Consider the following 12,903-nt stretch of genomic DNA (forward strand, 5'->3'; position numbering starts at 1 on the left):
CAAACTAAGTCCACCACACACATACATAAGACCACATACGAAATACCACACCACACACACCCCACACACATACACCACACACATACCACACTCACACACACCACACACACCAGCCTCTCACCACCACACACTCATCACCACTCACCACCACACACTCACCACCGCACACTCACCACCACACACTCACCACCACATACTCACCACCACACACTCACCACTACACACACAACCACACACACAACCACACACCACCAGCCGTCAGTGCACGCTTTCACCAGGCGCAAACACCACCAGCCATCAATGTTCGCTTTCATCAAGCACAAACACCACCAGGCGTCAGTGCAAGCTTCCACCACACACACAACACCAAATGTCAGTGCATGCTTTCACCAAACACACACACATCACCAGCCATCAGTGCATACTTTCACCAGTCACACACAACACCAGCCGTCAGTGCATGCTTTCACTAAGCGCACTCGCCACCAGCTGTCAGTGCACCCTTTCACCAAGCACACACACCACCAGCCATCTGTGCACGCTTTTAGCAAGCACACACACCACCAGCCATCAGTGCACAATTTCTACAGGCACACACACCACCACCCATCAGTGCACACATCAATTGTTAACGCATCCACAATTAACTATTGTAGCAATCGCAATATGATGCCCTTTACTTTTAAACATATTCATCTAAAGTGCAGCATGCCACCATTCCTACTATTCCAATCCAACACACATTTTCCACTGCACACCACATGCATACACTCCATAACACATGGCTAAAACACATTGCCATTTACAATTCCATTAGCTCGAACTCAAAAAAATCCGAGACCTATTGCATTTCTAATGCTTGTTTAACTTTGGGCCTGATTTAAAACTTAAATTACTCTGTTGTCCTGGCGAGGACCTGATGACCACAGTTCGGACTGGCAGATATTTCGAACATTGACATGAACCGTGCTATACGGCTCCATCAAACATGACAAAGCAGTGTAGCAAAGTTCCAATTTGTTTTTCAAAAACAAAATCCCAAAGCAGGATTTTGTTCTTGAAAATAAAATAAAAATTCCCCTCGCCAATGGAGTCATGGAGGTATTTTGCAGTATTCACTGCCCCTTACAGCCAGGCTTTTCCTGACAGTGACGGACAGTGAAAACTGACTTGTATGTCTGCCCATCAAAATTAGGTCGGGTCATCAGATGGGTACAACATCAATGGAGCTGGAGTAGTCTCCACTATCGTTACACCAAAGTTCACTCGCATTTAAATGGGACGGGCAGACCATTATATTGGAGGAAAGGCTATCGGAAGCCGGTTGATTTCACTTTCGACCGCCGTCATTGTAATACAGCGGGCTAAAAAGTGAAACCGATGTTGGTCGGAAAGCCTCCAACCACAGGTCGTAGGCTTTCTGACTGACATCAAAATGAGGGCCATAGTGTCTTAGTTGGTGTCAGAGGTACCCAGCAAAGAGGAACCGTGTGTCCTACATGTAGTATGGGCAATGTTGGTTTAAGTCTTCTTTCTGTCCTATGGAGTTGGCTGGTTAGACCTGACATTTTCTCAGAAGGGGGATAACAGATAGGAGCCCAAGAATTGCCTTTGAATGCATTTGGGAGGCAATCTCCAAAGAGGGAGGATTATTCATGAGGATTTCTCCTCAGGTCTGCATTCTGCTCAGGACACTGACAAATCTTGGAAGCTTAGAATTACCCAGATACAGTTCCCAGCCATTAGACATCCATGGAACTTCTGCATTGAAATTCTCCCATCCACTCCAGTAACAAACACCACAACAGGATTCATCAGTATACACCTGGTGATTTTTGCTTTCATGAGCAAGAGGATGCACAGCACCAATGCCATACAGGTGGTGGGTCAACAAATCCCTCAGCTGCATACACTGCACAACCACTTCCAGGACCAGCTAATAACTGACTAGGCTGAACTACAATTTCAAAATAGGCTTTATCACCCTTGGTAGCTGGCTGAAAGCAGGAGGGAAGCCATCTTGAGAACAAGCACTTTGCTCAATTGAGTCTTCCTGGTCAATGAGGCGCGCACATGCCAGGATGCATCATCTATCCGTTTCAAGATCAAGGCTCCCTGGTTGCTGGTGAGATGTGCCAAATTTGTCAAAACTCTGAGACATCAGCTTTCCCGAACAGTGGCAACAGCACAGCCAGAACTTAATAACAAAATATGCGATCCAAGCTGGGACGTCCACGTTGTAGACGGTATTTCCGTTGGGCAGTCAATCGATGTAAAGCACCGCAATACGATCTGGTGAGCGCTACGCCAAGCTCAGCCTAGCCCAGCATAAACAGCCATCGTAATTGTATACTGGTCACTTGCAACCGCACTTTGAACATCTTAGTTGCTTTTATTGATTGGTTCTGTTGTGGGCAACCAATCAATGCAAAACACCTGAGCATGAACGGATGATTGCTACGCCAAGTTTGGTTTAGAACTGCGCAGACTGCCACTATATTAGCACTGTGGGCACATTAGTTGTTTTTACCTGATCTTGCCTAGTGTAATGGTTTTTTATTTTTATATATTTTTTATTTTAACGGCTGTAACTGCATATTGGTTACCTGCAAACTGCACTTTGATCATTTTAGCTATCCATTGGATTTTAGCAAACAGCAAGGCTTTTATTAGTTACTGTAATTACACATTGGCGATTTGCACACAGCATTTTGAATATTTGATCCTTTTAATTGCCCTATGTTTCTATGTCCATCATGGAATGGTTATGGATCAGATTCTCCTCCATCCATATCAAAGTTGATACATTTTTGGACATGATGCTTCAGTTCAGAGGTACCTGGCCCAATACATGTCAGAGTTGGGACAAAAATTAGATGAATTCAATTGATATTGCAAGATGATCCAGAGATGCCAATGCAGCCCTTGTTTGATAAATTGTAGTCTAATGCTTGATTACAAGTAGGTCGGATGGTGTGATGAGGTGAGACATCTATCGCACCTGGTAAATACGGATAACTGTGTGTGTGGGATTTGGTGCATCTGATTCAGAGTTTTTGCCATAAAAATGAGGAATTACATCCGGAATAGTTGCTGTCCACAAGAAATTCTGCATATCTCTGAATTTACCATGTTTTTTTCACCCAGTAAATTGGGGTATGCCTAAACTGCCAAAAACGTATCTTGGTAAAATTGCGTGGGTGTGGTAATTATCATACATAATTCAGATTACTGACATAGCGACATAGAGATATTTGCACAGGGATTGGAATTTAGCCCTCAACTTTAATCACTGCTTAAACAGCAGAATCATTACGGTATTACCTATTGTTCTGCCTCAAACAGCCGCGGGCCATGCAGGTAAGAGCGGTGGGGCCGGGTGGGGTTGATTTTGACGGACGATGACGAGGGAAAATTAAATAAATAATGAATTTCGCCTCATCATGGTCTGCTGAAATCCAGCGCCACTGCTCTTACCTGCACGGACCGCAGCTGGCCTCAAAGCTAGATGCTCAGACATCCAAATCACTAGGGGCATTTATAAAGCATACCATCCTCATAGTTGGTGAATGTACACCCACCCCTTTACTCCTAGGATAGATCATTCCCAAGATATCTTTATACCACACACAGACACAGATAGACAGACAGACAGACACACATACACACGCACACACACATATATAATCAGTACTCCCTATAATAACGCTGAATCGAGGAACAAGATTCCACCCAAGCGATCCCTGAGATACCTTACACACTGCGCATGCACACTCTATTGATTATACCCCACTAAACCATACTCAAAGTGAGAGACAAACATCTTTAATGGGGTAATGCACAGTTGGCGAGTATGACAACTGCTCAGGCGGGCAACCAACTCCTGTTGAATTTCAGATACTCTCTTCTTCCAAACCAAAAAACACATAAGAGAATATTCGAAGTGAATTTCCACTCTCTGCCCTAAACAAGCGAGCAGAGAGGCAACTGCAAAAAATCACCTACCACCCCTTAACAATAACAACACACTATCAGGTGCAGACGCCTTGTAGGGAAGCACTAACTTCCATCAGAATATATCTTGACACCCGCATCTGCATCAACACTGTATCATCAGGTATGCTATACACAATGTATGCTCTAATCCCTGTTTTACTTGTGTAATTGAAATTTGCTGAATAAAATCTGTTTACAAAAAAAAAAATCAACAGGTATGCTATCAAACTGAAACGGTGTAGGCTCCAGCACCAAGACCCTGGAACTACTCCAAATTGGTGGAAAATAGAAGCTATCCAACTATCAATAACACCACCAACCTTTTCACCTACTGGTACTCACTGTTGGTGAATACACAACCATCCCGTAATCTTCAGCTAAAATCTACCAAATAGAGATCACAAGAACCCGCCATCTCTGCCATTCAGAATTCAAAGCCGTCAAAATAACATTTTCTTTAACACCTCCTCTGCTAATGCCTGGTAGAAGTACATCCATCCATGGAGAACCGAAAAATGCAAAAACTAACCTTCTCTTCTGCACAGCAGAGAGGGGCATATTATCAAGAATGGCGTTAAAAATTATCGCTGGTTTAGCGTCAGAAAACTGCAGCTAAAACAGCGATAATGGGCTTGATAATATGCCCATGAGAATTCCAATAGAGTCCATGTTCTGTTGTGGACATGGGCTTCTATTGGAATTCTCCAGGGCATATCATCAAGCCCATTATCGCCGCTTTAGCGGCAGTTTTTTTCCGCTAAACCTGCGTTAATTTTAACGCCGTTCTTGATAATATGCCCCAGAATTCCTTATAGACTTATGAATCCTACACAAAGCAGTAAAATCGCACACCAAGATCCCCTATACCTAAGAATGCTCACCAGGGAAAAACATCCTAATAGGGACAATTACACTATTAGCCTGTATCGTAATGCCATCATCAGGATCCTGGCATGCAACTGACATCTGTTGACTTTCAACTAACTTTTTATTTAAATTTGTAAAGCGTGATGTACAGACTAAACTGCATCTAGGACCTAAGGACATGATGGAAGCTGTTGGCCGATAATATGACATCTCCTGAAATCTCATGTTCGGCTAGCATACTGAATTACCACCAATGCCCTAAAAAAGCAACCACCTATTAACAATTCAGACTGAAAAAACACCAGAAAGGGCACTAGTAGCAGAGTTAACTGCTAACAGGAGGCACAAAGAATGACACACCCAGGTCAGCACCAGCAATGACACCTCCAACGCTTGACCTGGACTTATCAGTCTTCTGCCCTCCTAAGGCAGATCCACTCAGCCCCCTACTCACCCTGTCAAGGTCATCAAGATCAGTGCACAAATGACTCCAAACGTACAACATACTCAAACCGGAAAAATTGCCATTTAGTAAAAGTTACAGAATCTTGGCTTGAAGCCAATGCACCCACTACCTAAGATAAATCGCTCGCATCTCACTACAAAAATAATGTATCAATTAGTGAATCTGGTAAAGGTGGAGTAATGACAATTATTTATTTAGAGATTTTTGGTTGTATCACGATAGCAGACTTGAGCTAACGCGCATTGTCCCCCCTCAGGGGCGGCTCCAGGCTCATGGCGGCCCTGGGCAGGGAGCGTAGGTAGGGGGCCCCGGAAGACGGGGTCCGGGTGGGGCGGAGCCCCCCGGAGCTCAGGAGGGGGGGTCAGGGTGTTAGGAAGTGGAACAGAGCCAGAGGCTGCCAAATCCCTGCCAGGGACCGCCACGCAAATATGTATCCATCCTCAGAGGATTATTATATTAAGGATATACATTGGCGTGGTGGCCCCTGGGGTTTGGTGGCCCTGTACAGGTGCACAGCTTGCACATGCCTAAGGCCGCCCCTAACACTGTCCCCCCCCTCCTGATAATTGCCTGCCACAGACCATGATGCATTGCCTCCTTCCTTGAGAAAATCATTGATCTTTACCCAGCTTCTCAGATTATCATCCAAGGCCCTACACACAAGGTACAAACATCGGATGTAGTCGACCACCTGGGTTCGCCAGAGTTCCTCTAGTTAATCTTCAACCAGTAAATCTGGTCACACCCTGGACTTAACTTTCATCTGTGGTTTTAACGCATTAAAACTGGATGCCCAGGCCAGAACATCATCAAACCACTTGTTAAGCAAAATCAATGTTCACATGAAACTAAAAGCTCCTATCTGTCCGGACTCGATTGAACATAGATACACCAGATAGCTAAACACTACAATTTGATAATAACTTGAGGTGCCCCACACTGAGGAGAGGTTAGTGCTGAGTAATTTCTTGATGCCTTAGATGCCAGTGTTCTCCAACATAGTTTAAATAAGGCAAGAGCCATACTTGATTTTCAGGATAGCCACTGACTGCGTAAATGATCCTCATTTAGTTCTGTTGTGTGGAAACATATCTTATGTGGATGGTCTTAAAATTCCCTCTGGAATGAATCAGGCTGCCGCAGATCTGTTAAGGAGACCATATTGTACACCAACATCACCCAAAACCTTGAAAAGCTAGCCCGGATATAAAAGCAACAAATAAGGTGGGCAACAAGTGATTTGCAATACAGTCCTGTGGGTTGAAAAGACTAGGACATAAACTATAAAATTGCTGCAAATAATCTGCAGAATCCAATAATGTAGGATGCTGCTGTGTAAAGCCTCTATACGACAATATCGCAAAGTGGTGCCTAGAGAGAGTGTATTACGCCGCATGAACTGATCAGACAACAAACCAAACCAAGAAGCTGACTCAGATCTTCAAGAGGTATTAAACCTGAAACAAGCATGAGTTCTTCACTTTCCTCATTCCAACTCTGTGACAAACTTCTATCCTTTGCTGAGGCAGAAATTGAGAAGATATGGTACACAATGAAGAACAACCTACAAAACAAAAACCATCAGCCTGGTGATGCTCACTACGACCGAGATATCCCAATTTTGATGTAATGGGTAACTTGACCAACTCCATGAAGCACCTAGAAACATTCAGCCTCCCATCCTATTGTGGCTCAGGTACAGTAATTTAGGATGACATTGGCAACTCATGTCCAGCCCTTATCCATCTAGTATATGCCTCCCTTTAAAAGGGCTCAGTACTGCAAGGCTTTAAACAGGCAACAATAGAACCCCTGCGAAAAGAAATACCAAAAAGCTCTAGCAGATGTGTAAGACTATGCTAACTACCACCTTATATACAGTCTGTCTTTCTCGGGTACTCGAGCTGGCATGTGGACTGGTCTCAAGTTGCCAGGTACCGGAGTATGTTTCAATTACTTTGTGGGTGGCATTAGAACAGGTTTAATCTCTGCTAGCTCTTGGCAGGTATCACTTAGTCTAGTTGGTATTGAGCAGGTCTCTCTCACTCCGGTTAGTAGTGAAGAAGGTCTCACCACAGCTAGCACCGGAGAAGGTCTCTCCTACTCTGGATCACACTGGACCTCCCAGTTACCCTAGCCTGCAGAAAAGTAGGTCTCACGCAGACAGAATGTCACAAGGACAAGTGCCATTCACCAAGACAGGTAGCAGTGCACCAATTGCGCCCAACAGGTTGGTACCAGAGCCTGACATGGGGAGGATCTAGCTCACGAATACAGACGGTGAAGAAGTCCTCATTCTCGCTGATGCATGGGCAAGCCTTGCTTACCCGTGCTGGTAGCGGGGCATATCCCACTCACCCTGGCTTGAGCTTGGCACAGAGCAGGACGTCGCTGAAGAGGAAAAGATGGCGCAAATGCCGACTCCCGTCTGAAACATCGATGAGGAAGCCATCCTTCACAAGATGCCGCTTCTGTAAGACAGGCAAGAAAAATTATGGATGATATGTAATAATATACGGAGGGTGGCAAAGATATAGAGAGAGCAAGAGCAAAAACAGCTAAACATAGGGAAAAACGTATTTACCATTTTTAGAGAAATTGTATTGTACAGGTAATACAGTAGAGGGTCATTATAACAGGCTTCAGATTGTCTGCCTCCACATGAGTGCCTCCATTGCTATGCAGCATACCACAATGCATATTGTTGTAGGTATAATGAACTGATTCTGTTTTATGCAAATCGATAGGTAATAAAAACTGCTCTGGCATTCCTGTGGCATTCAGAATCCTTCAGGATAACAAGCGATGACACTGGAACTTATTACCGCAAATATTGTATTGTTCTTGTATGCCTGGCAAGCTCTTGTGTGTCTCCCTAACAAATGATGGTAGTGGATGGAAGTGTGCATGTATACATGCCTGCATGTGTGTGAGTAAGGGTTGCTGTGTTTATTTTCAAAGATGTATGGATGGTAAAAAACGTGTTCAATAGCAATCTGTGCACTACTGGGCAATCGACCACTACCTTAACGAAGCTGATGTAGGAACCAATGTCTACAGTGTTCTGACCGACGCACCCAAGCATAGATAAATATTGTGATATTACTCTCAATACTCTCTCCTGTCTGTTAGTTTGGCTCGTCTATCTTTCTGATTGGGACTCCACTTTCTTTTTCTTTCTTTCTTTCTTTCTTTCTTTCTTTCTTTCTTTCTTTCTTTCTTTCTTTCTTTCATTCTTTCTTTCTTTCTCTCTTCCTTTCCCTTTTTCTCTCTCTCTTTCTTAAAAAGCGCTCAACCTGATGGAACCTTATTTATGCAACTGCATTTGGCTTGAACATTGGCTGAAGGCCTTACATCGCATTCAAGAGGAAGCAGCAAGTATAACATTTTACACAGGTTTTACATCATGAAAAAGGTAAAGGGTGAGCAATATAAACGTGTCACAGTGCATCCCGCTCGTCAGCAATAGTCCCCGGCAGTCTCATTATATGATAGGAACGGAGGATGTTAGCCAAGATGGAAGAAAGTGGCATGAAGAGACCATGAGAAGTTAAAGGGACCTGGCAGCGAAGACCCAGAGGGATGGAGTCGTGGATAGGGTTTCACGCAGCAGAGAGCAGGAAGAGGACAGCAGAGAAAGGAAGGGAACGGGGACAGGAGCAAGCCCTAACCAGATATTCAGGGGCAGATTTACAAACCCCCTGCGCCACCAGTACATCACTTTTTGTGACCCACTGGCAGCACATTTCACTGCCCCATATTTACAAGGACAGGAAAAGCCACCCTGCCTGACTTTCCTGTCCTTGTAAATACGACCCCTTTACACGCAGCACTTTGAGTGAAAGGGGAGTTCCATGGGTGTTGCTGTGGGTGTTCCCACGCAACAGCCATGGAACCAGAAACATTTCCAGATTTACGAGGACTTGTAAATCCTGAAATGTGTGTGAATGCTACGCCTCCCCAGAGGAGGCGTAGGGATGCGCACTGATGAGAAAGGTTTTAATTTCTCCTTGTTTTTTCCTCTTGCAATGCGTGCTGCATTCTACAGCACGCATTGAAAGAGGGAAATTCCTGTAGTGATTGTTTTTGTGCAGGAAGGTGCCGTGCGTGGGGGACAAGGACTGTGCAAGGGGAGGGAGGGGCTGCAGAGGGGTACTGAGTGTGTTTTTGGTACTCTTTTGTAACATGCACACGTCACTTTTCTCTTGTAACACACTGTTTGCTACCTCTTACATTTAGTTTGCTTTAGATACTTGCACAAGTGCCACGATTGCCTATGTAACGTTTGTTCTTGTGTTTGTGTGTCTGCCATTTATTGCAGTACTATGCCTCTACTGGTACTTTGTACGCTTGTGTAACCTGCACACATGTCACTTTCTCCTCCTGAATTGTACCGTTTGCTACTTCTTGTATTTGTTTGCTCACGATTGTCACTTTTGCCTCATGTAACTTTATGTCTGCTTTTGTAATTTGTTCACTTGTAATTTTCTCCTCATGTATCATTACTGTTCCTATTGTGAAGCGCTCTGACACTTTCGGGTAAAGTCTGCGCTATATAAAAACACATAAAATAAATAAAGAAAGAAAGAAATTGAAAATCTGCCCCTCAGTGTCTGGTAGAAGCAGTCAGATAAGAAGTTGCGCAAAGAGCGATCAGGAAAAGAGGGATTAAATAAAAATATCTTTGAAAGAGAAGGGCTTATAGTTTGGCCTTGAATATAGGAGGTGAAGTATTTAAAACCTCAAGTTAAATCCCACAAAAGAGAGAATTTGTACTTCTTTCAAACTGCAGCCCGGACGCCAATATACCTTCCTGTTTAAATGAAGGAGCAGGAAGGTTTCAGACCTGCTCTCGTCAGCCTCAAACGCTCAGATAGTTATCAAAGCTTGAGTTCAAGTATTAGGAGCTGATTTAGAGGTGGACAGGAATGGATATTAGGCACTAAATGGATGTAATTAGCAGCAGTAATAGTGGAAGACCACCATGAAAACCACGACTCACTTATGTGGTGCCGGCCAAAAAGTGTCACTGAGGTGTGGGACACTTCTTATGTGGCTACTGACAATGTATCCCCTTTTCCCCATCCTTGGGGCACCCACATTCCTGCTGGCCATGAACTCAGGGCAGACAGCCATTGTGGAATTTCTTTAGTCAACATTTTTCTCCCTATACGTTCCCGGCCATGTTGGCTGGAGGAAGCCTCCCAGATGCATCCAGAGGAGGCTCCATTGGTAGAAGTTTGACTGCTCATCGGACTCTGGTGGACATGAAACTTCACGATGTTTGGGTCAGAGGACCCTGCCTACCAAACTCAAGCCTGAATTGAACGCCGGTCTGATGTTGTGAGGAGTACTCTCCGCGACTCGGATACAGAGAAACAGATCCTTTTAATTTCGGATCTCATCTGGATGCCTAATAAAATACTAAGCGAGTTGTAAAGGATTTTACGTAGTGAAATCTTCTTCCTGAAAATCGTTTTTTTCTGATACAATTTTGAATAAAGAATATCTTAATAGCCCTGAAGAATTTAGAGATGCGGAGGCATCAGAAGTGACGAAACACGTGTTGGCTTTGGATAATTTGAAGACCATTATATATGAATGACAAGAAGATTTGATCAGATTTGAAGAATAAAATCATCTGTAAAGAAGATTGATTGGACTTCTTTACACTCGATACGAAGTTGTGCTCAGGACATTGTTCTCAAACTCTAACTTAGGTCCTACTTGTGTTCCCATAAAGACTCAATGTAGGACACTGCCAACTGGTTTAACAGCTGATTATTGGAAGACTTGGACACGCATGCACCTTCATCAAGCGGCTATAAAAATGCAATCTGGAAGAATAACTGGTTTATACAGGAGTGCTGGATAGCCAGAATAGAGTACAAGCAACTCCACTGAAAGGGACGAAAAGCGAGATAATAATAATAATCCACATTTGTATAGCGCACAATCACCCGTTAGGGTCTCTAGGCGCTGGGGGCCGTCGGGAAGATTAAGCAAGCTATTGCCCAGAGTCGCATGGTGCTGGGCTAACCTGCCGCCGGAGCCGGGGATCGAACCCTGATCCCCAGATTCCAGCGTCAGTCGCCCTGGCCGCGGCGCCACACCTCTCCCACGGTCACCTAAATGCTTTTGTAAAAATGCTTTTTGTAAAAATGCTTTTGTAAAAATGCTTTCGGTGAAGCAAAGCTCACTGATTCAGGGTGAACCGAAGATAAAGGCAGGGGTTTTGCAGCCCTCTTAGATTTTTGAAGCACTTACCACTTTAGGGCACATGGTCGAGGTCTCTACTGCCTCTCCGACAATGCTCTACCTACAACCTAGCAATGTTTTTCTAGTAGAAAATTGCGATAAATTGGAACACCATCCTAGCCAGTAAGCTCATGCCACTTTCAAACAGGTCCATTGTAAACATGGAAACTGCACAGATATGGAAGAGGGAGAAAGCTGTGGCCTGGCTGCTGTTTAAACCGGGCCACACCCCTTCACGCTTAAACCTGTACCCCATGTTTAGTTTCAAGATTCTAAAGGGAGTCCTTGCTTCAGCACTGATCTTCATTTTCACAGAAGGGTTCAAGTGTGAAAACTTCCAGGAAGTTGAAATGGTGAAGTAAAGCTATCAGTGGGGAAGAAGGACTTAATAACTTCCTCTACATCAGAAAACTATCATCTCATGTCTAACTTGCCTACATTCAGTAACATGATGAAAGCTGTTACTTTTGGTCAGTTGCATGCACATGAACGACTTTTGCTGACCACAACATGCCTGCCTTCATTCCATTCCAGATGAGAGCCGGGGGCCTGCCTGGGGTCACTTTTCCTGCCTCGATGGATGATGACTCATAATGATTCATGGAATATTTCTCTGTGTCAGCATTTAGTATATATCCAGCATCTAGGTGGGCTACCCGTGGAGTACAAGGGGGATAATCAATGGTACCGAGTTGGTTAAGTGGTGTCAAAGTGATTCTCGCCTCAACTTTTTGATCGGGATCCAAGGGTGGATGGGTCTGAGTATTCTGGCCTTAAAAAAAGTCAAGATGGAGATAATGCTGATGGACAATGAAGCATCACCCTTCCGCAATGTGACATGTTTCAACAAGTTTGTTGGGTGTCTCAGTTCCATGCCTGTGCTTTAAGATGTGCCAGTGGTATGTATGTGATGTTTTGATGTGACGTGACATGACATAACATACGTGACACGAGAAAAGATAAAACATAAGCAGGCATCCTCAACCAAGTCATCATACCCCCCCCCCCCCCAACTGTACTCCCTCCTCTCCTATACGTTCTCTCACTAACATTTATGTTTAAATATAACATTTTAATTTCTCCAACCATAACCAACCTATCTCCAAAATCCTTGAAAAGTTTTAAAGACCCGCAAATTAGAAACTCTTGGGATGTAAATAACATAGAGGATAGAGAGAGAATTGGCCCAATGTGACAACCAACTATGTGCACACTAGAACTTAGAAATGAACAGTACAGATATAAAGACAGATTTTAAGCATAGACAACGAACAACAGGATTGATAGAAGGAAAATGCAACACACAACAAATACAC

The 12,903-nt window shown here is 44.0% G+C and overlaps 1 protein-coding gene across 1 annotated transcript in view; it reads right to left on the reverse strand.

Moving 5' to 3' along the window:
- Positions 1-12,903, reverse strand: part of LOC144768868 (active breakpoint cluster region-related protein-like) — a 276,177-nt gene that overhangs the window by 160,086 nt on the left and 103,188 nt on the right. The window contains exon 9 of the mRNA XM_078652876.1: positions 7,688-7,800. Within this exon, the coding sequence (XP_078509002.1) occupies positions 7,688-7,800 (113 nt within the window). The remainder of the gene's footprint in view (positions 1-7,687; positions 7,801-12,903) is intronic.

This window comes from Lissotriton helveticus, chromosome 7 (genome assembly GCF_964261635.1).
Source record: "Lissotriton helveticus chromosome 7, aLisHel1.1, whole genome shotgun sequence".
Taxonomy (NCBI): domain Eukaryota; kingdom Metazoa; phylum Chordata; class Amphibia; order Caudata; family Salamandridae; genus Lissotriton; species Lissotriton helveticus.